At 37.5% G+C, this 23,207-nt stretch overlaps 1 protein-coding gene across 8 annotated transcripts in view; it reads right to left on the reverse strand.

Annotated features, from left to right (window-relative positions):
• Positions 1–3,698: 3,698 nt before the first annotated feature.
• Positions 3,699–23,207, reverse strand: part of RBM6 (RNA binding motif protein 6) — a 101,503-nt gene continuing 81,994 nt past the window's right edge. For 7 of the 8 annotated variants that reach the window (XM_007499879.3, XM_007499883.3, XM_056805040.1 and 4 more), the window contains 15 exons: positions 22,683–22,757; positions 21,013–21,073; positions 20,213–20,512; positions 18,363–18,523; positions 16,609–16,706; positions 15,265–15,307; positions 15,030–15,111; positions 11,697–11,782; positions 9,591–9,743; positions 9,211–9,300; positions 8,489–8,749; positions 6,351–6,425; positions 6,092–6,189; positions 5,105–5,234; positions 3,699–3,947 (listed from right to left, as the gene is read on the reverse strand). In XM_007499879.3, the coding sequence (XP_007499941.1) occupies positions 3,822–3,947; positions 5,105–5,234; positions 6,092–6,189; positions 6,351–6,425; positions 8,489–8,749; positions 9,211–9,300; positions 9,591–9,743; positions 11,697–11,782; positions 15,030–15,111; positions 15,265–15,307; positions 16,609–16,706; positions 18,363–18,523; positions 20,213–20,512; positions 21,013–21,073; positions 22,683–22,757 (1,839 nt within the window). In that variant the 3' untranslated portion in view covers positions 3,699–3,821. The remainder of the gene's footprint in view (positions 3,948–5,104; positions 5,235–6,091; positions 6,190–6,350; positions 6,426–8,488; positions 8,750–9,210; positions 9,301–9,590; positions 9,744–11,696; positions 11,783–15,029; positions 15,112–15,264; positions 15,308–16,608; positions 16,707–18,362; positions 18,524–20,212; positions 20,513–21,012; positions 21,074–22,682; positions 22,758–23,207) is intronic. The other variant, XM_007499881.3, reaches the window with a different exon arrangement.

A 23,207-nucleotide genomic window follows, 5' to 3' on the forward strand; every position in this document is an offset into this window, starting at 1 on the left:
TGAAGAAGGTATAAAAAAATCATCTCGTAATAAGATCATTTAGAGCAAAGGAGCCTTAGAGACGGTCTAATGCAACTCCTTAATTTTATAGAGGAGAGCCTCAGAAAGGGCCTGTAGCTATAGCTATAGGGCTAGAAGGCTGCAGTATAATTCCTTTCAAATATGATTTGGAAGTGATGGCCTCTGAGGGCCTTTCTGCCCTCAAACTCAGTAGTTGTGTGACTTGCCCAAGGTCATTCAGGTAAATGAGCAGACAAACTGCCATTAGAGCATAAGACCATGGATCCTAAATCCTGCCCTTTCCACCAAAGGTGCCTGGCTTGACCTCCTCTTGAGACCTCTCAACCCAAGTTTTATTCCCTTCTTTTGTGAAGCCAATTAAAGAACTTTGTTAAATTCCTTATTATTTGATCTTTATATGCTTGTGAAGAAGGGAAGTCAAGAGGAACGAACCCAAGTCTTCTAATCATACACCTGGATCCTTTCACATCTCTCCTGGCCTCTAAGGTCCCAACTTAAGTTCCACCTTCTTGAAAGATGCCTTTTCCAGTTCTTCATTTCAGCACCTTTTCTCTGAAATAAATGCTAGTTCTCACAAGACTGAGGGTGGGAAACACTTAAATCCATTGTTCTACAGAACAACAAAGCCTCTAGCTTTTGGCATTATCTGTATTTTTCATGAATATACTAATTTAGCCTTCTTGCAGATAATACTCCAAGATGGTAAAACTTAATTCACTACTACTTCCTATAGTCCTTTCAGAGAATGATCAAAAGTAGAAGAGAAAGTTGAGGTACACAGAAAACTGGATCAATACATAATTTCCATCTGGCAATGAAATGTTGGCATGAAATAGCAGAGGAAACACCATGGATTTGAATATCTTACCCTTGATTAAGCATTTCCAAATTCTAGGAGATTCCCACTTAAATGAATTGACATCTTAAAAACTCCTTCTAAGGAGCTAAATCAATTGTACAAAAAAAAAAAAAAACAAGCCATTCCCCAATTGATAAATGGACAAGGGACATGAATAGGCAATTTTAAGATAAAGAAATCAAAACTATCAATAAGCACATTTAAATCTCTTATAGAGAAATGCAAATCAAAACAATACTGAAGTACCACCTCACACCTAGAAGATTGGCTAACATGACAGCCAAGGAAAGTAATAAATGTTGGAGGGGATGTGGCAAAATTGGGACATTAATGCATTGCTGGTGGAATTGTGAATTGATCCAACCATTCTGGAAAGCAATTTGGAACTATGCCCAAAGGACTTTAAATGACTGCCTGCCCTTTGATCCAGCCATACCCCAAAGAGATAATAAGGAAAAAGATTTGTACAAAAATATTTATAGTTCTTTGTTGTGGCAAAAATTTGGAAAATAAGGGGATGCCCTTCAATTGGGAAATGGCTGAACAAATTATGGTATCTGTTAGTGCTGGAATACTATTGTGCTAAAAGGAATAATGACCTGGAGGAATTACATGTGAACAGAAACAACCTCAAGGAAGTGATGCAGAATGAAAGGGGAACCTAATACACAGAGATGGATACAATTGAATGTAATGGACTTCTCGACTATCAGCAATGCAATGATCCAAGACAATTCTGAGGGACTTATGAGAAAGAACACTATCCGCATCTAGAAAAAGAACTGTAGGAGTAGAAACACAGAAGAAAAACAAGTACTTGATCACATGGGTTGATGGGGATATGATTGGGGATGTGCAAATATCAATAATATGGAAATAGGTCTTGATCAATGACACATGTAAAACCCTGTGGAAGTGCTAGTTGGCTATGGGAGGAAGGTGGGAGGAAAAGAACATAAATCATGTAACATGGAAAAAATATTCTAAATAATTAAATAAAAAATTTCAACTAAAAAAAAAAACAAACCTCTGCTACTGGTTTGGACATGTTCTTGGAAATTACATGCAGTATTTGATATCTTACATAATGCTAGTACATTACTATGTACACAATCAGTGCTCAGATAATTGTTGAATGCGTATATAAAGAATTTGGATTTTCTAATTTTTTATTCATTACTTCATTTAATTATGTTAAAGGCTCCACTGCCTACACAGCCCAGGCTAGGTGTGGAGAAAAACTGAATAATACAGTCAATAAGAAGTTTACACTCCTAAGAGACGGGTAAATCAAAACCAATGATCAAGACCAGTGTTTTTGTACTGTAGCCGTTTCCCAAATTTAATTCAAGTTTTTCTTGAGTTCTTAATACAAATCTTTGCAGTGCATTCTTGGCTTGGCTGCTTTAGTTGCAATAAAAATAGCTAAAAGGTTTTATGTTCAGAGGATTTTAAAATGAAAGGGAATGTAGAGATTAATTCAACCCCTTCATGTTCCTGGAGCAAGGGATAAGGGAGACTAAGACCAAAATGGGACAAAAACTTACCAAAGATCACAGAAGTTAATAAGTAGTAGATATGGCACAAATTGATTTTCAAAATTAAGACCTGTGTCCTCAAAAAAAAGACTCAGGTCTTCAGCATTGTCAAAGGTAGCTGTTATTTTTCCTAATCCTCTCTGCATAGTAATATCCTATATTATAAAAGGCACTGGTAATGCTGGAAAAGAACTGCTGACATAGGCTCAAAGTTAAAATGAATTGAGGTGTCATCATTTGTGAAAGAAGTCATTAAAGTCAAATTTACTTCAATGGTGGGCTTAACCAAGTGATGGAATTAACTAAAGTAGGTCAAATTTTATTCAATTTAACAAATGTGCACTAAGGGTATTGGGTAAGGGGGGTGGGGGGGCAAACTATATGGTCATTACCCTCATTTAATTTGCCAAAACCCTATCTAAGGATATACTACCCTTTTCCAATTTCTATTTTTCCAAAATGAAAAAAAATAGCTTTAATCAGAAAGTGGTGTCTCCAACTACCCCTAGTCCTTTAGATGCCATTTCCAGTAACAAATTTAATTTGGAATTACAAGATCATAAAGCCAAAGAATGAAATAAATCACTAACCTAATCTGACTTGAATATATGGGTCCTCTCAAAGGGCAGTTTCTCTGCTACTATTAATAATTGTGGTTTTCTATATTGTTAATCTAAGTTAAGAAGGAACTATTTATCTTGAAGAGAAGTCTAGGCTACTATAAAAACTAATAATATAGCATAAAAAGAATCCATCCATCATTATCAGGCATACCTGGTTAAAGGGCTATTATAAAACTAAATAACTGAACTTAGCTAGTACTGGATAAAAACCAATTCAGTTCACCCATAGGAGAAATGATAGGCATTAATCGGGCCAAAGGGGGGGGGGCAGATATCATAATCACCTTTCTCTTATAGAGCTGTGAACTTTAATGGAAGGGTACATCTGAAATAGAGTTGTTCCTTTAAATCAAATCTGTGATTTCAAAGTGATATGAAATTCTCATTGAGTCATTTCCCTTTACTAATCAATGCATGTCTGTAAATATTCCTCTTAGAGAGTACTGAGAATTAAGTGATTTGGGCCCATTGTGGGGGCCAAACTAATGCTAAAATTATCCTTTACACAACTAATTCCAAATGTATGGCCAACATTTTTGAAGCATGAACCAATTTAGGCTCAAGAGTCTACTAATTCTACAAAATATGTAGTTTGGGGGCATGAGGAAGGAATGGCAAGAGTGTAGCAGATTAAAAAAATACTTCTATATTCATCACCACATTGAAAAAAATTTTATTTTAAAAAAGTTCTAGCAGCAAGAACAGTAACAAAACAAAAGGAGAGACAGACAGACAGACAGACAAAAGAAAGTTGCACCCTTCGGGACTCATCTCAATCCTTTACTCAAGTTCCTTATAACGAGCAAACATGACTCTCCTCACAGCATCTCGGTATGTCTCATTTGACTGCCTCTTACTAGGTTTCCCTTGTGATCCAACACCAGGTCCCCTGGTCCAACCTTCAGTCTGAAAAAGAAAAGTAACAACTATCATTTAGCTGGCTTCTGAGCTACCTTAGGCCACAGAATTTTCTGGGAGTTATAGAACATTCTGGGCCAGAGATATAAAAAATATTAAAAAATGTGATAGAGGTAGAATTGTGTGCATAATGACCATGAAGGTTTCAAGAAATACACCCAAATGGGGGCAGCTGGGTAGCTCAGTGGATTGAGAGCCAGGCCTAGAAGACCAGAGGTCCTAGGTTCAAATCAGGCCTCAGACACTTCCCAGCTGTGTGACCCTGGGCAAGTCACTTAACCCTCATTGCCTAGCCCTTACCACTCTTCTGCCTTGGAGCCAATACACAGTATTGACTCCAAGATGGAAGGTAAGGGTTTAAAAAATAAAGAAAGAAATGCACCCAAAATAAGAGCCAGAAAAGAGTCTAAATTTCAATGGAATAAGTCTGTGTCCATAGAAAAACCAAATTTCCCCAACTCATCAAAACAGCTTTGCCCACAGAAACAAAACAGCTATCCCATGAAAAAGAATGTTAGCTTGTGGAGAAAACATGGTATCATACTATTGTAGTTCTTTCCAAATTTTAGCTTTCAGAAATGTCCTGTGTAAGAATCTTTGTAAGTTACAAGTTGCATTTATTGTATACTTAAAAGGAAAAAAACCAAGCTGTATAAAATAGCAATTCAGTTTCACATAAAATCTTTCTTCTTTCTCGGTTCTACTTTGTATATGGAAATGCATATTTGGTGACTTTGTTACTCTCAGAACAAAAAATATTTTAATTGAAAAAGTGTACTGACACAAAATTCTTGAAGCCCCTTCCCAATTGTCATCCTCCATCTTCCTTTCCCTTATGCCTGATGTTATTCCATTTCACTCAAAAAAAATAATTCATTCACCTATCCCCTAATCACTGAGTTGATCCCTTCTTGTCTTTATATGTCATCTGTGTTCCTGATAGCACCCTTTTGTTCCAGCTCTATATTAGATCATACTCTGGGAAATACTATTTCTCAAAAACAAAAATTAATTGGACAGTCCTCTTTCCAATCACTACCTATATCAACTTTTCCAAGGCACTGTTAGAAGAAGCATAGTTGATCACAGAAGATCACAGAGGTTTTAGAGAGAGCTATCAATAAACAAAATAAAAATAATTTTACCTCTTCTGCTGAGGCCAAGCCTGGTTGACCATATCCCAGACCTGCTCCTTTCTTCCAGCCTGGAGACTGAAGTACACAGCCTCCTTTGTTGTTGCTGTCAATACCTACTTTATTTGAAGATTTACGATCACTGCAAAAGAATCAATTGTACCTACTAAGCATTTGCTTTTAGATGAAGAATGTCATGACAAGAACTAAAGCATTTCTATTGACATCAAGCCCCATGTTAAGAGAAGGGAAAAAAAATCTCATCAAGATCAGACTGAGATCAAATTATAAAATTCCTAGTGTCCTCTTTCTTTCACATGACTTTGTATCTTTTGAAAATTCAGGTTTGAAATAAGTACTGAAGTACTAATTTGAATTAAGCTGTAATTTTGAAATTCTGGTAGTTAGTTCTTGTTATTACTAGGAACAAATAATGGTCACTGTTATTCCCATAGAACTCTGTACTTGTAGCCACAAGGGGCTTTTCAATAAAAAAGAGCATTAACACTGGCCTAGTAATTGGGATTCTTTAACTTCTTGTTCCTTAAAAGACTCATTTTGTGATGCTGATAAAATCTACTGTTTTTTTGACCCCAGTTGAACAACTTCAGAAGAGATACAGCAGATCATAAGACTTACAACAGTAATGGGGTTCTTCTAATTCAAATAACTTATTTTACAAATAAGAAATTTATATCTAGAAAAGTTACTTGCTCTGCTTCAAGACATAATTAGCAAGAGAACTAAATCCTCTAACTCTATAATATTATAGTGTCTCTTCTGCCACCTTGGCTTCAAATCCCTAGAACACATAGCCTTTCTTTCCAACACTTTATTTGGGTTATAATAATTAAATGTAAGGATTAGTTATATGTTTTATTTTTAGGGTAGATACTTCAATTTGCCTTGCAAGCGGCACACCTTGTATTACATATGAAGAAGTAATGACTTTGTTTCATAGTTTTAAGGGCCCCAAAAAGGGAAAGTATGATGACTCACCTGTCAGTTTCCCTGGAATATTTCATTCGTTTCCTATCTGGGGAATCTGAAAAATGAAGCTTCTCTTTACGGTCACTTCCTTTTTCTCTATATCTTCCCTGTTAGGAACCAAAATAGAAGATAAATTTTCTACTTTTCTAGGCAGACTGAGGAAAGGTGAAATAATAGGAAGAGACCCCTTTAATTTTTACCCTGAGGAGGGATAAAAATTAGTAAATAGCAGAGATCAATAGGAAAGCCCTTGACCCCACAAACATACTTCCCGTTCTCTCCTCTCCAGATAAGCCAGCTCCTGCTCAGACTGCTTTATTTTTCTGTGGATCTCCAGGTTTTGCTGTGAAAATAAGGGGAATTTTGAGTAAAAAGAACTTTTTGGAGTTTGAGTTTCTGTTAGAAAACTGTTCCTAATTTTAAAAATGCACAGGCTACTTCCAATTGGACTATTTCCTAATACTTCCTCTATAGTCTCTCTCTAAAGAAACAGAGAAGTTCAAGAACTGAATAGTTCTTGCTGTTCTCATGGGCAGAAGAGAGTGGCTTATTTCACTGACTGAATGTATGGTTTACAGTTAAAAGTAGGCCTCAATTTCTTCTTCTCTACAATGCCAAATTAATAAGTAATAATAAGAAGACACATGACCAAGGATCTCTCTGCAAGAACTAGGAGCTCAGAAATTAACTAGTCCAGCATGCTCAGCATGCAGACTCACCCCCCTCCTCCCCATGAAAATGCAGCAGTCTAGAAGCCAGGCTCCCAAGCCAGCAGCAAAAGCTGCCACAATTATGCATTTCCTAATGAGGGCACATCATTCCTCCAGGGGGGAGTGGCTTTGTTCCAGGGATTGGAGCTGTTGGTACTGTGGAAAGTCTGCAACATTTGGAGTCAGAGATTCAGATTTCATAGGCTGCTTGGTGATACAGTGCAGAGAACACTGGAATGGAGAGTCAGGAAGACCTGAATTCTGCTCCAGACATTAGCTGTGGGACCCTCAGACACCACATTAATTAGACTGTAAGCACTTTGGAGGCAGAAAGTCTTTTGTCTTTCTCTAACCCCAGAGCTTAGTCCAGTGCCTGGCCCATAGCAGGTGCTTATTAGTAAAGGCCAGTTGATTAACTGATCCAACTCTTCCATATGAAAGAGAAGGAAAATTAATCATTGCCTGACTTGCCCATAGACATAAGGTTAAAGAGGGCCTGCAATATTGAGCTAGCCCTGGACCCTTGACTTTACTTCACTCCGGCCATTGTCTTGCTGGGACATCCTGATGTTGCTGTGGAATCCTCTGCATTGGAACTCCAGAGACCATGCCTAAGTGGATTGTGCCACTCTGCTATGGAACTTCTGCTCTGGGACTGTGCAGTCCTGAGGGGTAAAAGAGCCCAGACTATGGCCTATGGCTCCATTCATCATCCCTGAAACTCCGTTTGGTTTCCTGTTAGAATGTAAGGACCTTAGGGGGAGCTGGGTAGCTCAGTGGATTGAGAGCCAGGCCTAGAAGACCAGAGGTCCTAGGTTCAAATCAGGCCTCAGACACTTCCCAGCTGTGTGACCCTGGGCAAGTCACTTGACCCCCATTGCCTGGCCCTTACCACTCTTCTGCCTTGGAGCCAACACACAGTATTAACTCCAAAACGGAAGGTAAAGGTTTAAATTTAAAAAAAAAATTTTTTTTTAAAGAATGTAAGGACCTTAGGGGCAAGGACTATCTCTTTTTTAATATCTGTACCCGGTCCTGCCCCTCCCCCAAGCCCTTAGCACAATTTCTGAAACACAATAAGCACTTAATAAATCCCCCTTCCTTTCTTCACCTATGCATTCATTAAATTACAACTAGAACCCAAGAGTCCAAATTTAAGAAATACAGCATAATGATGAGAACATGACTGGACTTTAGAACTCATATCCTAGAATTTGTATACCAGTCTGGCCACTTAATTTGATTCTCCTCTTCCTACACAGAAAGGAAATGACATTTTTCTCAGAGTAATCTATATGTAATGAGAATTTTGATTCCATTAAAATTAGTTTAATTGTAAACAGGTTTAACTGTGAACTATGAGCAAGAAACTGAGGAATATTGGAGTAAAGCCGCAAATGAAAACTAAATAATTCTGATGTCATCATTGCAATTCACATTTAAATAGCTCTTAAATATTTTAGAAGTGCTTTATGTATTATCTCATTTGTTATCTCATCACACCAATAGTTTTTACAATCATCAGTCCCATTTTATAGGTGAAGGCACTTGCCCAGGACCAACCAGATAGTTAAGTGCCTACCGCAATACTAAAGCTCAGGACTGTCCTGCCAACCCTTCATCCAGAAGACAATCTTCTAATTCCTTTAAGTCCCAAGAGTAAAGGTTTGGGAAGCCAAGTGGCCCTCCCAGCTACCTTATGAAGATCAGAGAGCTGCTGGTGCTTGAGCAGCACTTCTTTATTGGGAAACTGCCTTCTGCAGAGCAGACAGGCCAGTTTGTTCCAGTCAGTAAGTTTGTCTTCCTCATTTTCCTTTTTGGAAAATTCTTCCCTCTGGGGGGGCTGTGCTGGACGAGTTTGGGGAGGTGGGGGCTTCTCCTCTTCTTCTTCTTCTTCATAGTCACTGTCTCCTCCATATTCACCCAAAAGGCCAATCAAAGGATTTACCACCTTGGGCTGGAAAGACAGGAAAACATCTGTTTGAAAACTTTGTTTATCAGAGACATTTTTTCAGACTATTCTGCATCTGTTCTCTTTCTTTTCAAGAAGACTGAAAAAATTGAAATTCTCAGACTTTACATTTGGAAGTGAAAAGTAATTTAACAAGGCAACTAAAGCTAAATTTTTGACAAACTGGCACAATTTCTGTCCACTGCCCAAATTTTATCCCACCCTTGCTAGTTGGTCTCTATCAAGGTAAAGTGATGTACAACAGGTCAAAGGTTACAGGACTATTTACAGCTAACAAATTTATCTTATTAATTTAAAAATTTTTTAGTTTATTTTTCCACTTTTCTTCTTTCCCCTCTACTCCAATGGAGAAAAAGAAAAGAAAACAAAACCCTTGAAACAAATATTATCATTTTCAAACCAATATAGGGCTTTCTCCATCCCCCTTGAATCCTCAGAAGCCTTACTGGTGGCGGGCTCTCCTCCTTCTTCACTGTAGGGGGAAGTGGTTTCTTAAAGACATCTTCTGCAGGAGCCTTCCCCTCACTGGAGACCTCCTGAAATGAAACAGTGTGAAAACTAAAATGAATTTTTACTTAAGAGGAAAATTCACCTGGTAATTATTAAGGAATGGAAAAGATCAGGTTATAAAAGGTGAGGAGATATGACTTGGGCTATTTTAGCCCTGTACTTGGTAAACAGTATGTAGTACAGTACAATTTCAATTCTTGTTCACATCTCTACCCTGACAAAACAGATAAATGAAATAATCTGCATTTAGCAAGGGGGAAATATGAAAAATGAGGAAAGTTTATGAGTCTTTGGAATGTAAAGACTTCTTTCTCACCTTTGTAGGTGTGCTTCGAGCTCGGTCTTTTTTCTCTTTGCTATCCCTTTTAGAGACATCTTTTTTTTCATTTGGTTTTCCTTGATTGTTGTGTTTCTTCCCCTTGCTCTCAGCCCCCGGTGACCCAGGGTCCTGTGGCACATAAACTTCTTGCTAGAAAGCAATAAGAAACAATGCAGGTTTGATTTGTTTTTCTTAACAATATTTATGACATGGGAGGGCCTCTATTTTGGTGAGGTGAAGTTAGCAGATAGTGTAAGTAAGGGATTTTCAAAAGAAAGAAGATAAAAGAGGATCAAAAAACAAGAGAACAAAATGACAAAAAAAACAGAAGAGCAGAAAGAATTTCAAAAGGGGACCTGTAAGTAATAGTCATGTTAAATTTAATATATGCTTTAACAAAATAACATAAATTTGGTTTCATATCTAATCCTCTGTTCTGTGTATCCTGAAATGTTTGTGTTTGTATCATTTTCTTATTCTTACTTCATTAATTCCATATTCAACTTTGTCCTCAAGGTCTTTATTTTCTCTAGTTCTGGACCTTCTTTGAACCCTTATTCCAGGGTTTTTTCCACTCTACAGATTCTCTGTTCTTGCCCCAGAGTAGTCAAGGAGGAGAAGATGATCATGAAATCAAACCAACTTCCCCCTGACAGAGACAAACCAAGTTTGGGGCCTAAGAAATTAGGTAAAGGTCCAAACTTTGGAAATAATATTCTAGGTCTAAGGACAAAGATTGGAATGTGAATATCTCCCATTTAACCATGAACTTGCTGAACCCCACATATACTCACATGTTCCCCCCCACTTCATTCCTGTGGTTTTTTTCCTTTATAAACCCTTCCACTACTCAATAAACTTTGCTGGCATTAGCTATCAGCTGTGCAGCCCTTCTGACCTCAAAAGATTCTAATCTCTCTGGTCTTTTATTTCTCAATCCTACCTAAGGGACTCTCGGTCTCTAACACCCCCCCCCCCCAACAAATTTATAGTACAAATCTAGTCCTCACTGCTTAAGCCTCCTTGCTCCTAGTGGATTCCAGTTTCCCTGAAATTGAAGCCATTCAGCATAAGATGTCCTGAGCCTCCCTCTCTCTCTCTCTCAATTGCTCAAATCTCAGTACCACTGCTTCCTCTCTTGTCACATAAGTGATATTCCTACTAGTCACTAAGCCCCATTCTTCTGCTTGCTTCGGTGTTCTCATTCAGTCCTACTTCCTGCAGAAACTTGTTACAGTGATCATATTAGCACTTCATGGGGGACACCCAGGGCAAAGGGTTGCAAATTGAAGAGATGCAGCTTTGTATGTGAGGGGCAGCAAGATGACCGGTTTGGCTGAACTCTCCCTGAGTTCAGGAAGGGCAGTTATGTATAATGAGGTTAGAGGTCTGGGGCCGGACTGAAAAGTACACACCAGCGGAACTAATATTTGATCATAGAGGCAATTAGCTAACTATCAGGGTGTACTGAAGAGAAAAACTAAATGGTCAAATCTGCACTTTAGGAAAATCACTTTAGTAGCTATATGGAGGATGGATTAGAAAGGAGAAAGACCTAAAGTCAGGGAAACCAATTAGAAAAGCTAATTTTTTTTTATTTTTACCTTCAGTCTTAGTATCAGTTCTAAGACAAAAGAGCAATGGGCAATCAGGGTTAAGTGACTAGCCTGGAGTCACAGAGCTAGAAAGTGCCTCAGGCCAAATTTGAACCCAGGTCCTCCCAACTCCAGGTCTGCTGTTCTCTCTACTCTGCTAATTAGCTGCCTCCAATTAGGAAGGTTATTGTAATGTCCAAGTGAAAAGTGAAAAGAGAATAAACCAGGATGAGAGCTATAGAAATAAACACCCATTACATTATTTAATATTAATAATATACTATGACAAAGACACCATTTTACAAATCGGAGGATTTTGTTTCATTAGGTTCCCCCATCTCTACCCCCCAGTGTCATGTGTTAAAGTTGAAAGTAGCTAGGAGACTAGAAAGTAGCAAAGCTAGTAGCAAAAGCCAGGCCTCCTCACTCCTTGTTCTATAAGGTTTTATTACATATTAATGTGCATTTTTGTCAAAAGAATAAAGTAGTCAGAACAAAAAATAGTTACCTGTGTTTTGGGGTCATAATATGTTCCAGCTAAGGGATCATAATAGTAACCAGTGACAGAATCATATATGTAGCAATCGGATGAAGCTAAAAAGAAAGTCAACATTAGTTTTTCTCATGTGCATGGTAGAGTCACAAATACACATATGGAAGGAACTAGACAAGAAGTTCCTGCCACAAGTTAGGTAGGAGCAGGAGGGGGAAGGGTTCTATAATGACATAAGAAATAGAAGAGATCAACAAAAACTTAAAACAAAAAAACTGGTCATGACAGACTAACTTGCTTTTCCAATAGGGTTACGAGACTAGTAGAATATTGTATATATTACATCTGGATTTTATCTTGGTATTAGACAAAGTTTCTTATAATATCCTTGTGAATAAAATGGGACGATATGGCCCAGATAATATTATAGACTGAGGGATTAAAAAGTCAGATTGGGGGCAGCTAGATGGCACAGAGGATTGAGAGCCAGGCCTGGAAATGGGAAGTCCAGGGTTTAAATCTGGCCTCTAGCTATGCGACCCTGGATAAGTCACTTAACCCCCATTGCCTAGCCCTTACCACTCATCTGCTCTAGAAGTGATACTTAGTGTCAATTCATAGACAGCTGGTAAGGGATTAAAAGTGACCAGACAGGAAGGAATTTAGAGGACAGAGTGACAGAAGCACAGCAAGCCCTGCCTCTACCCCTTACAATTCTTAAAAACAAATGCAGAAAACAAACCAGTCTAAATCCTAATCAGAAAATATAAGAAAAAAATCACCTTGACTCATTTTTCCAGCCTAGACATCTCCACCATACTCCCAAGAAGCTCATTAATGAAAACCTATCAGTCTACCTTCTGCCCTTCTGATTGAAGGGTGGCACTATGAACTCCCAAACCTCTAATTAAGGGGAGAGCTCAGCTCAGAACATCTCATTTCTCATCTAGCTGACAACTCTGACTTCTCTACCATACCTTGTTCCCTACCTCTCCCCACTTTTTCAGCTTCCTTTCTAAGTGTAGTTTTCCCCCAAATAAGCTACTTGAGAGCTAGGACTATATACCTTTTTCTGGATACATACCCCTAGCATTTAGCATAATTCCTGGCACTTAGTAAGCAGTCAATACTTACTCTGTTTTTTTAAATCCTCATCTTTTATCTTAGCATTGGTTCCAAAGCAGAAGAATGATAAGGGCTAAGCAATGGGGGTTAAGTGACTTGCCCAGGGTCACACAGCTAGGAAGTGTCTGAGACCAGATTTGAATGCTGGTCCTCTGAACTCCAAGGCTGCTTTCAATCCATTGAATCACCTCCTTGCCCCTAATATTTACTGACTATTGATTGGCTGATTGAATTCTATTCATCAAGGGAAACCATAAGAAGAAGTCTAATTAAACAGAGGCCCTGGGATTGGATAATATTAAAAGAAGAATGGGAAAGGAGAGGAAGAATAATACATTAGAGGAAAGAAAGGTTAAAGAAAATTATCTCATGTAATAGGAGTGCACAAGTAGAAGTACAAAAAGAAGGCAGGGTATGGGGAAGTGGGACACTTGAATCTCATCCTCATAAGAACTGGTCAAGGGAGGGAAGAACATATAAACATAGAGCTGGGTATTGCTATACATCTCACTGTAGGAAACTGGAGGGAAAAGGGAGAAAGGAGAGGAGGAAACAAATGTGAAGTAGGTTAAAGAGGGATAAGTCCTAAGCAAAACAAACTAACTAAAAATGTACAAAAATATTTATAGCTCTATTAGCACTGACAATTGAAAATTGAGGGGATGCCCATCAAGTGGAGAATGGCTGAGCCCATCGTTGAACATAAATGTAATCGAAAACAATTGTGCTATACAAAATGACTATGAGGATGGTTTAATAAATCAGGGAAGACTTGTTTGAACTGATGAAGAGTAAAGTAAAAAACACCAGGAGAATAGTAGATTACAAATGACAAATATATTGTAAAGACAAACAACTTTGAAAGACTATAGAATTCTAATCAGCATAGTAAGCAATGAAGATTCCAGATGATTCATGATTAAACAGACTAACTCACCCTTCTGAGACACAAAGGACTCAGAATTCAGAATTTTATACATATATATATATATATATATAATCTCTCCATTTCTTTATGGAGAGAGATTGAACACAGAAATCTATTTTGCTTGGCAATGCATGCTTATAATAGCACTTTTGTTTTTCTTTTTTTCCCTCAAACAGTGCGGTGGTAGTGGTGGTGAAAAGAAGGCTGATTTTTACTACCAGAAAAAAAATTTTTTAAAGGAAGTAATGTATGTATAACCTTTAGCAAACTGCTTGCTTTCTCAATGAGTGAAGTGAGTGTTAAACTTCAAATCTGGGCTGAGACACTTCCTAGCTGTGTGACCCTGGGCAAGTCACTTAACCCCAACTGTTTAGCCCTTACCACTCTTCTGCCTTGGAACTAATACTTAATATTGGTCTAAGACAGAATGTAAGGCTTTTTAAAAAAATGACTGTTAAAAATTGTTATTGCATATAATTGAAAAGAAAGAGATCATACATAATAAGAAGCAATGACAAGATCACTGGACCAGTGTCTAGTTTAGTGCTGTTCAACATTATTATTAATAGCTTGGAAACTGAATGATTGGAAAAAAAATTCACAGGTTGGAATATCAGAATAAAAACTAACAGGATGGTCTTTAAAAAGGATAAATGTGTCTTCTACTTGGGTTTTTAACAAACTATACCATTCCAGATGAGAGGAAACTATCTAGAAAGCAATTCATATAAAAAAGAAACTGGGATTCTAGTGAACTACAAGCTCATTATAGCTGGAGAACTATAATGTACAGAGGGATATTGTGACTTTTAAGGATCATATGAAAAACATGTAGCCTCATGAAAGAAAATATTTAAGGGGAGATATATTTGTTGGTCCAAAGGTCAAACCCAATTGATAAAAGGTACAGGAAGACAAATTGTTAGGGGCAATAGAATCATGGAATTAAAAAAAGACCTCATAGGTCATTTAGGTAAACTCATACCTTGACAAAAATCCACTTTACAAAATCTTAGAAAAGTGGTCAAAGCTTGTTGCAAATATGTATAGTCAAAAGCAAAACAAATTCCTGCATTTGCCAAATCCAAAAATCAAAAAAATCCTAAACCTCAATCTGTATTCTGAGTCCATCATTTCTCTATCTGGAGGTGATACCATGTTTTATAGAGCTTCTAAAAGGCAAAGATTTGAGAGAAATCCTCTACAGCTAACTAAGTGTTAATAAAAAATCATGCAAAGACCAGCAGATCACATCAAAAGGAAAGACAATAGAAGCTAAAGATTATTCCTCTTACATTGCTGCTCATGTCGGTTTGAATCTGAGGACCAGTCTGAATTTCTGCTGCCTCCCTTCCTTTCTCGGAAATATTTTTTACCCTAAAAAGAGAGGTTAAAGTCTTGTAGCTAAAAAGCAAATCATTTGATAATTATTACTTTTCTTACACTTTTAGCTGTACTCAGAGAAGAATTCAAGGTAACTTTTCTTTAATAACATCCTCCAACCCCAAAAGAGTATCTGCTCCAACCTACCTGGTTATAGTACATATTGTCAGAGTGATCCCCAGAATCATTTCTACAAAATGAAAAGCAAAATATATCCAAATTAAACATACATTACCTACAATTTCTACACTACTATTATCATAAAAGTATAGTAGACTGTTCTTTTGTAGTTACTACAATTTCTATTCATACCACTATGATAGCAATTAACTTTCTTTTTCCCATTTTACAAGGGGGAAAATAGACCTAGAGACTAACTTGCTCTGAGACTTGAGTGGATGTCCAACAGATAACTTAGGGAAGTATGAGTAGTTCTGTCTAAGTTATGAGCCATAGAAAGTTATAATAATCCCTGATCTCATATCTAGTGAACTAGTTCAAACCCCTTCAGTAGAGGCTTAACTTTTAAAACTGATACTAGAAAAGGACTTTCTTGTACCCAGCTGATGGAAACAATTTCTCTTAAAATGTTTGAGTTCTTTATGGAAGCTCAGGATCCAACATGAGAATCTCCACATCCCATTACTCTACCAAAAATCAAGGTGGCAGAGTTTGGGAAAAAGAAAGGGCAGGAACCAAAAGAAAGATCACAGGTCAAGGGCAGGGCTGACAACATACAAGAAACAAAAGATGAGCAGGTAAAGGAAACAAAAAATGATTAGGTGAGATTCTATTTGCATCACATCAAAGACTAGCATGCTAAGATTTCTTTTATGTGGTAAATCTCTCCTCATTTCTTATTTTAGAAACATGTCTATTGTCCTATGGTTACTAACAATTTAAAAAAGAACAAGTTTTTTGAACACCTTGAAAATCTGAAGAAGGGCCAAGTGTTTCAGAGATGTCAAGGAAGGGGTAATAATTTCTCTTTCCTCAACTAATTTGAGTGAAAGGAATCCAGAAAACAAAGTACATACTGGTGGTGGTAGTGGTGACAGTGGAACAAAGTAGCAGGGAACTTAAAAACTCAGGCCTAGGAAAGAAAAAGCAAATGGGGTATTATCCAAGCATCTTCAGGTTGGATACCACACCTCCTATAATATTACAGCTGGGAGAGTGTGAAGTGGACACAGTCCTTTACAGTAAGGTTAAAAGCAGCCAATAAAATTCCCTGTTACCCAAGAATAGATGGAAGCATGACATTTGGTAAGGGGATTCTTGAGGTTCCTCTGGAGTTCTCAGCTGGGGATTATGTTGAAATTTGGGAAGTACAGAGCCACAACCACACAATACAATCTGGTGTCCTGCTATAAACTGCTAGATAGTTAAATGGAAGGACAAGCTACCATTACTATTGAAGAAAGGAACAAGTACTAGGCACCATAAGACAGACTCAGATCTAGGGAAATCTTGCCCCACAACACGGCTTGCCTTCGTTTTCCTGTAGCAAGATTAACTGCCACCATCTTTCCATCAATACTGAATGGGGGATCCAGGTTCTGTAGAATCCTCACTACACGAAGGGCCTCCTAGGAAAACAAAGAAAGACTGTATCCCAAGGAAAGATCTGGGTCCTCTGGAATAGAACCCAATATTTACTATCAAAATTGGGGAAATTATGTTAAATTAATTAAATTTTTCTCTTCTTTTTTTTTTGAAACTCTTGCCTTCTGTCTTAGGAGTAATTCTAAGAACAGCAAGGGCAAAGCATTGGGAGTTAAGTGACTTGTTTAGGATAATACAACTATTAGGTATGTGAGGCTAGATTTGAAACTGGGTCCTCCTACCTTCAGGCCTGGCACTTTATCCACTTGCTACCTAGCTGTCCCTAAATGCTTCTTAACTAGATTTCTAAACTTGGGTTTTTGGTTACAACTCAAATGGAAGAAAACAAGCCTTCCAAGAGTACAGGTTAGAAGAGTGGCTCCAGTTTGTGCCATGACTTCATGCATCAGAAATTATATCCATTCCTTCAGTCTTCAACTGACACCCAATCATTCTAGTACAATCCTTTGTGACTCTGGAGTACCAATCAAAAGAAAGGCCAGTTTTGTTTGTTTTTTTAAATTTTAAAACCCTTACCTTACATCTTAGAATCAGTACCGTGTATTGGTTCCAAGGCAGAAGAGTGGTAAGGGCTAGGCAATGGGGGTTAAGTGACTTCCCCAGGGTCACACAGCTAGGAAGTATCTGAGGCCAAATTTTAACTCAGGACCTCCCATCTCCAGGCCTGGCTCTCAATTCACTGAGCCACTCAGCTTCCCTATCCAATTATTTTCTCTTGGGTCTTTATTATAGTTTTAAAATTAGATTCAAAACAAGAAGACAACCTCACTTTAAAAAAAAAAAGTACCTAAACTCTCTAAAGGTGTCATTTGAATTGCAAAAAGAGAAAAAATCTCAAAAACATCATCTTCTGGTATCCCATAGAATACCAAATGTTTTATATCAAAACCCTGTGAACAGTAAATGGGGGTAGGGGTGTCATTTATTCTGTAGAATAATAAAGAAAAGTTACAACTAACAAGCATCATCGCCTATTATTCAAATAAAAAGAAGGTTTAGATTAAGTATAAATTCCATCTTACATGTAGGGGAAATCAAAGTTTGGTTCTCTGGTCAAAAATCACAAATCAAAGCAATAGTGGTCTGGGAAGAGATTTTAGGAGTCTTACATCCTTCAGTGCCTTCATTCCTCATTTCTCTCCCTCTGGCTATACTACTTTGGAACTTCCCTGACTTTTCCATCATGTCCCATTCAACCTCTACTTTTCTCCCACCACCTGTCCTTCACCTTCCTTTTGTGTGTTATGTTCCCCCATTGGATTATAAGCTCCTTTAAGGAAGGGACTGTCTTTTTTGCATCTGTATCCCTAGTACTACTAGCATAAAAGAAGCAATTAATAAAGGATGATTGATTGATTCATTCATTAAACACTGTCTTTTGTATAAGGCACTCTAATCACCATTACAAAAAAAAAAGCCTCAAAAATAAGAAATCCCCTCCAACATGGAGTTCCTAATAAATTAGGTCCTCATATGAATCATAAGTCCGAAGAACAAAGAAAAAGTTGTGTGACCAGAGCAGCCCTCCAAGACTCTAAATGACAACTCCCCCCAACTTTCTCAATTGTCTTACCTGTCATTCTCCTGCCTTAAACAATGTTTGAGTCAGAGCAACTCACCGAGTGAGAATCCAGGTCAATGAAGCCATACGTATGGCCCATGGGGCCAGTTCTATTCTTGATGATTCGGACATTGGCTGTAGAAAGTCTGACATAGGGTTCTAGCACTTCCACAATTACTTCTGGTGGAGTGGACCGATAAATTCGTTTCAGCATAATAGCTGGCAAAGCCAAAGGTGGAGGAAAGGGAGGAAAGCAGAAAAAAGACAAAAGTGAAACTGCAAAAGTGTAATTAATACCTTGACAGCTCTCTTACAAATTCTAAGTCAGGTGGATTCTTTATTCTGGATGATAAGTTTCTTCTACTGTAAAAGGGAATTCTTTGTTCTCTTTGAGTTTACACTTGTGAAAGGGAACCCTTTATTCTCTTTGCCTAGTTGGAGCTAACACTTTGGTTAACACTAACTTAAGTACCTCACTAGATTGTGAAAACAGGATTAACTCTCCTTTGTCTACCTTTTGACACAAACACAACATAAGCTTGAACTAGGTACATGAGCTTGCAAACCACTTAGTGAATTCATACCCTACTTAGTGCTAGATGAGAAGCCAGCAAGATACTTGGAAGAGCTCCACACCCTTTTAAAACTCAGTTAGAAACTTGTTTTAAGAATTCACACCCTCAGAAACTCAATCACTCAGTAACTTGTAAGAGTTCACACCCCCTCAGAAACTGTGAACCCCCTGGGCAGTGCTAGACAATTTTGGAAACTGTGATTAGCCTCTGTGAAGAGGGGCAGAGACAAGGTCACCACAAAAGCAAGCCCTGAACTCAGTCTGGGGAGATGGTCTTGGAGACGATTGTCTGAAGAGATTGTCTTTTGGAGATAATCTAACTGGGAGAGTCTTTGAGAGTCTTTGAGGAAGCTAGCTGGAGAATGTGGTTTGGATCATGGGCTTGGAGCTAGGCTTCAACTTAGACTCTGATTCCTGCACTACTTTGTTGGGTGAGTGAAAGGCTGACTAATCTCCTAGTTTCCTAAGAGACTAGCTACCATCTTGAAGGATGTTGTGTGGTTACTCACCACCAGCCTTCCTGGTTGAGTTTTTTGGTTGCTACACATGTCTCTTCTCTATTATTCCCTCTCTATTTGTAAATATTTATAAATAAATTTTCTAACTCGATATAATATTGGCAACCACATAATTTCATAAAATTACTGTCCAACCATTAAATTTAACCCTTACACTACTCAGCAACAATGACTGTATTTCACAAGTTCTGCTTGTGATAGTTTAGGCTATTTTTTTCTCTTCAAGTTTCAAAATTAGAAATCCGGAATGATTATCTGCTGCTTTTCTGGAATAATCTTCTGTCCTTTGATGAATGCAAATTCATAGATCACAAGCTTTAGAGCTGGCAAGGCTTTCAGAAATTATTTATTCCCACATACCCACTACAGCTAAGGAAGCTAAAGTTCAAAGATGGGAAATGGTTTGCCTAACCATTCTGTGTCATGGATTCCTTTGACAGTCTGGGAAAATACAGAGACCTTTTCTCAGAATCATGGTTTGTTGCCTACATTCATAATTGCAGGAAATGTTAAATTTCACGTAGAGGTCACTTTTTTTGGTTATAAGTTCACAAAATCTCTGAAATCTACCTACAGAACCTGGGGAAGTGGGATCTTTGATTCCAAAGTCTTCAGTTTGTTCAGAGGCATTGTTTTAAACAATTATATCAAAATATTCACAATTCTAGAAATACACTATTCCTAGAATCCATGAGAAAAAAAAAGTTAGAAAATTCTCATCATCTTGTGATTTGGAAAATTTTTCTAGGAAACATATTGAAACCTACATATCTACAACTGTTAAACCTAATAATAAACCTCTGACATTTTACTTACTTTTGCTCTCCCCATCTTGGCGTGACTCTCCAGACCATTGGTCCTTCTCATTGTCTCTTCGGGTAGTGGTGTCATGTCCTTCCCTTCGAGAAGGATACCTTTCTGAGTCCCTCCTTTGCTCTTGGCCTAAGCGTCTCTCTCTTCCCTCTTCTCTCTTTTTTGTCTCAGGTTCTTTGTCAGCTGGTGTTTGAGGGTGGCTCTGTTGCTTTTCTGTTAGTACTGCTGGCTGGACTGGTGATTTCTGGGGTTCAGGATAGGTTGCTAACTCCTGCTGAACTTTGGAAGCTTTGGCCTCTGTCACTAGGCAAAAGGAATTACGATTAAATTTATAATATTTGGTTCAAAATTATGAATCAGAATTCTTCTCTGTCTCTACACTCTAGTGTCTTAATGCTTTTAATATAATTTAATATTGTCCCTACTCTCATTAATGGCCCAGAAAGCAAAGAAAGTTATTTTAATATTACTGAAGTCAGATAAATTGACTCAACTTTCCAAGGAGAGAGAATTCATTTTTATTACTAATCTAGATATTAGGACTCCAACCTACTTTACTTATTAGAGTAGCCTCTCCAATTGAGGATTACTCACTGAATTAGATCATAGAGTATAAAAATTAATTTGTATAGTGGGCCATTGGAATTTTGTTGCAATTCTGGAAAAAAAATAGTGTATCTAAAAAGGGTTTAACAGTATTCTTAGTGAAGGTAGTTACGGATACGCAGACTCATAAAACTGAAGAGGATTCTGAATTTAAACCCAGAGTGAGTTAATACATAAATGAATGAAAATACACCAACCCTCTCTTGGAAACTTGCAATATGAACAAGATGATCGATATCCAACAGTACTAACTTTACACTGTAAAGGAAAAGAGGATGAGCAAAATTATTAATAAATACATCTAAAAACCTTTCTGAACATCTTAAATGTTAAGAAAGGGTAAACATTAAAATGAAATTTAAGATAGTTAATACTTAGAATACTGTGACTCCAAAACTGTTACCATTCCATAAACAGTACATAAACAGATACAGAACAAATTGAGAAAGCGCCCCAATTAGTCTCAAAACCAAATAGAGATGAAGTTAACATATAGCAATTACTCCAATGAGGTTGGAATAAAAACACACTTAGAGAAGGAAAGGAAAAGAATATAAATAGCTGACATCTAATACAGTTATTTAAGGAACATTTCTAGGGATATTCTGGAGGTGTTGCAAAAAAACCCAGCATAAACACGAAATAAGATAAATAGCTTCTTTAGAGATCTTTATTCTCTTCCTCTATTCCTGTCAATGGAACTGGATGATCTCCATAAAATAGATTAGGCATAGTTCTACAATAAATCTCAATTCATCCCTTAAGAGTAAAAAGCCCACTAGCAAGCAGATAAATGCTTTTCTACGTTGTTTTCTAGGATAATCTAACCATAGCTGGTTGTCAGAGTTTATGATCTATTTACCACTTAGAATAGGGATCAGAAAATTAGGCCTGGCACTCTGGATTGTTTTTATGATGCTAGTGAGCTAAGAATTATTTTTACATTTTTAAATAAAGTTTTATTGAACTTAAAAATGTAAAAGCCATTCTTAACCCTATGAAAAACAGTTAGCTCTACTTTGCTGACTTCTGACTCTGATCACAGAATGACAAAATGGAAAGAAATCTGGGGAAAACATCTCATTTAACCTCATTTTACAGAAAAGTGATGTACTGACAATGCCACATAGATCAAAATATATGATTCCTATATAACTTCCCATATTCCCACATATCCATATTCTAGGGGGAAAAAAGTTCCTGTATTAACAGCAGTTAGGGTCTGGACATCTTAGCCTACCCATCTTCAGAGTCTCTTTGTTTTGTTTTGTTTTAATTCATATAATGAAGCATATACTTGTAGTATATGTTTGTTTTAGATAGGTCAAGGCAATTTTTGTTTTATTTATTTATTTTTGTGCTTTGTCATAATTGGTTTTAAGACAGAAGAGAGATAAAAGCTAGGCAATCAGGGTTAAGTGACTTGCCCAGGGTCACACATTGAGGAAGTTTGAGGTCATATTTGAACCCATGTTCTTCCAACTCCAAGCCTGGCATTCTATCCCCTGTGCTACCTAGCTGCCCTCTCAAGGCAACTTTTAAACAAATCAAGACAATTTTAACAGGTTTTTAAAGTCAATGATTTGTTGGACATCTTTTTATATGAAATATACAGTTTAAGGCCCCATACTCAATTTAAAAATTTTAGCTTTTTTCCCCAAAATGGATGATACTGAAAAAATCCTTCAGTGTGGATTTTCCTCAACTTTTCAATAGTCAAAATTACTGTGGGAAAACTACATCACAGTAGTGAACCTAACCAGGCAGAGTTCCATTTTTTCTTGGTTCTGGTGCCTGTGTTCCTTTGGCCTAATTATTATCTTTTTATCCTAGGAATAGAAAAAGGAAGAAATCTCTCAACACATACCCGTTTACAGTGCCAAAAATCCGGGCTTGGTGAATACTCTAAAGTCACCTCTTTGTCACAGATCTTTAAAGTTCCCTGTTGAGACAAATAGGTAAGACATCAACATAAACTCCTTAGAAAACTGATGTCATAAAAAAATTTTTTTTTAAAGGACAGGGAGGCAAAGAAGCCTTTTCTGTCACCAAAGTAAAGGATTTAATAAAGAAGAAACTTGGTTCAGATATAAAGTGAATAAACTGTTCAAAGCTACAGTCCTGAGACTATGTTGCCAGGCAGATTTGTGCTTAGGAAAGAAGAGTACTTCCAACTCCTCGGAGAAAGAGAGTCAAACTTCTTCTTAGCTCTGGATCTTTCCATAGGGAGGCTGTGCTAAGGCAGCCTGCTTCTCACTGAACACATTCAGAGTGCCCTGATGAGTCCAAGGAAGGGTACCTTGCTGAACTGAGGTCCAGTGCCATGGATGAGAAGCTATATCTTCTTTCTGGGGCAGGAGATCAGGAGCCTACTTTGTTATCTTCAATTCCA

This window comes from Monodelphis domestica, chromosome 7 (genome assembly GCF_027887165.1).
Source record: "Monodelphis domestica isolate mMonDom1 chromosome 7, mMonDom1.pri, whole genome shotgun sequence".
Lineage (NCBI taxonomy): Eukaryota > Metazoa > Chordata > Mammalia > Didelphimorphia > Didelphidae > Monodelphis > Monodelphis domestica.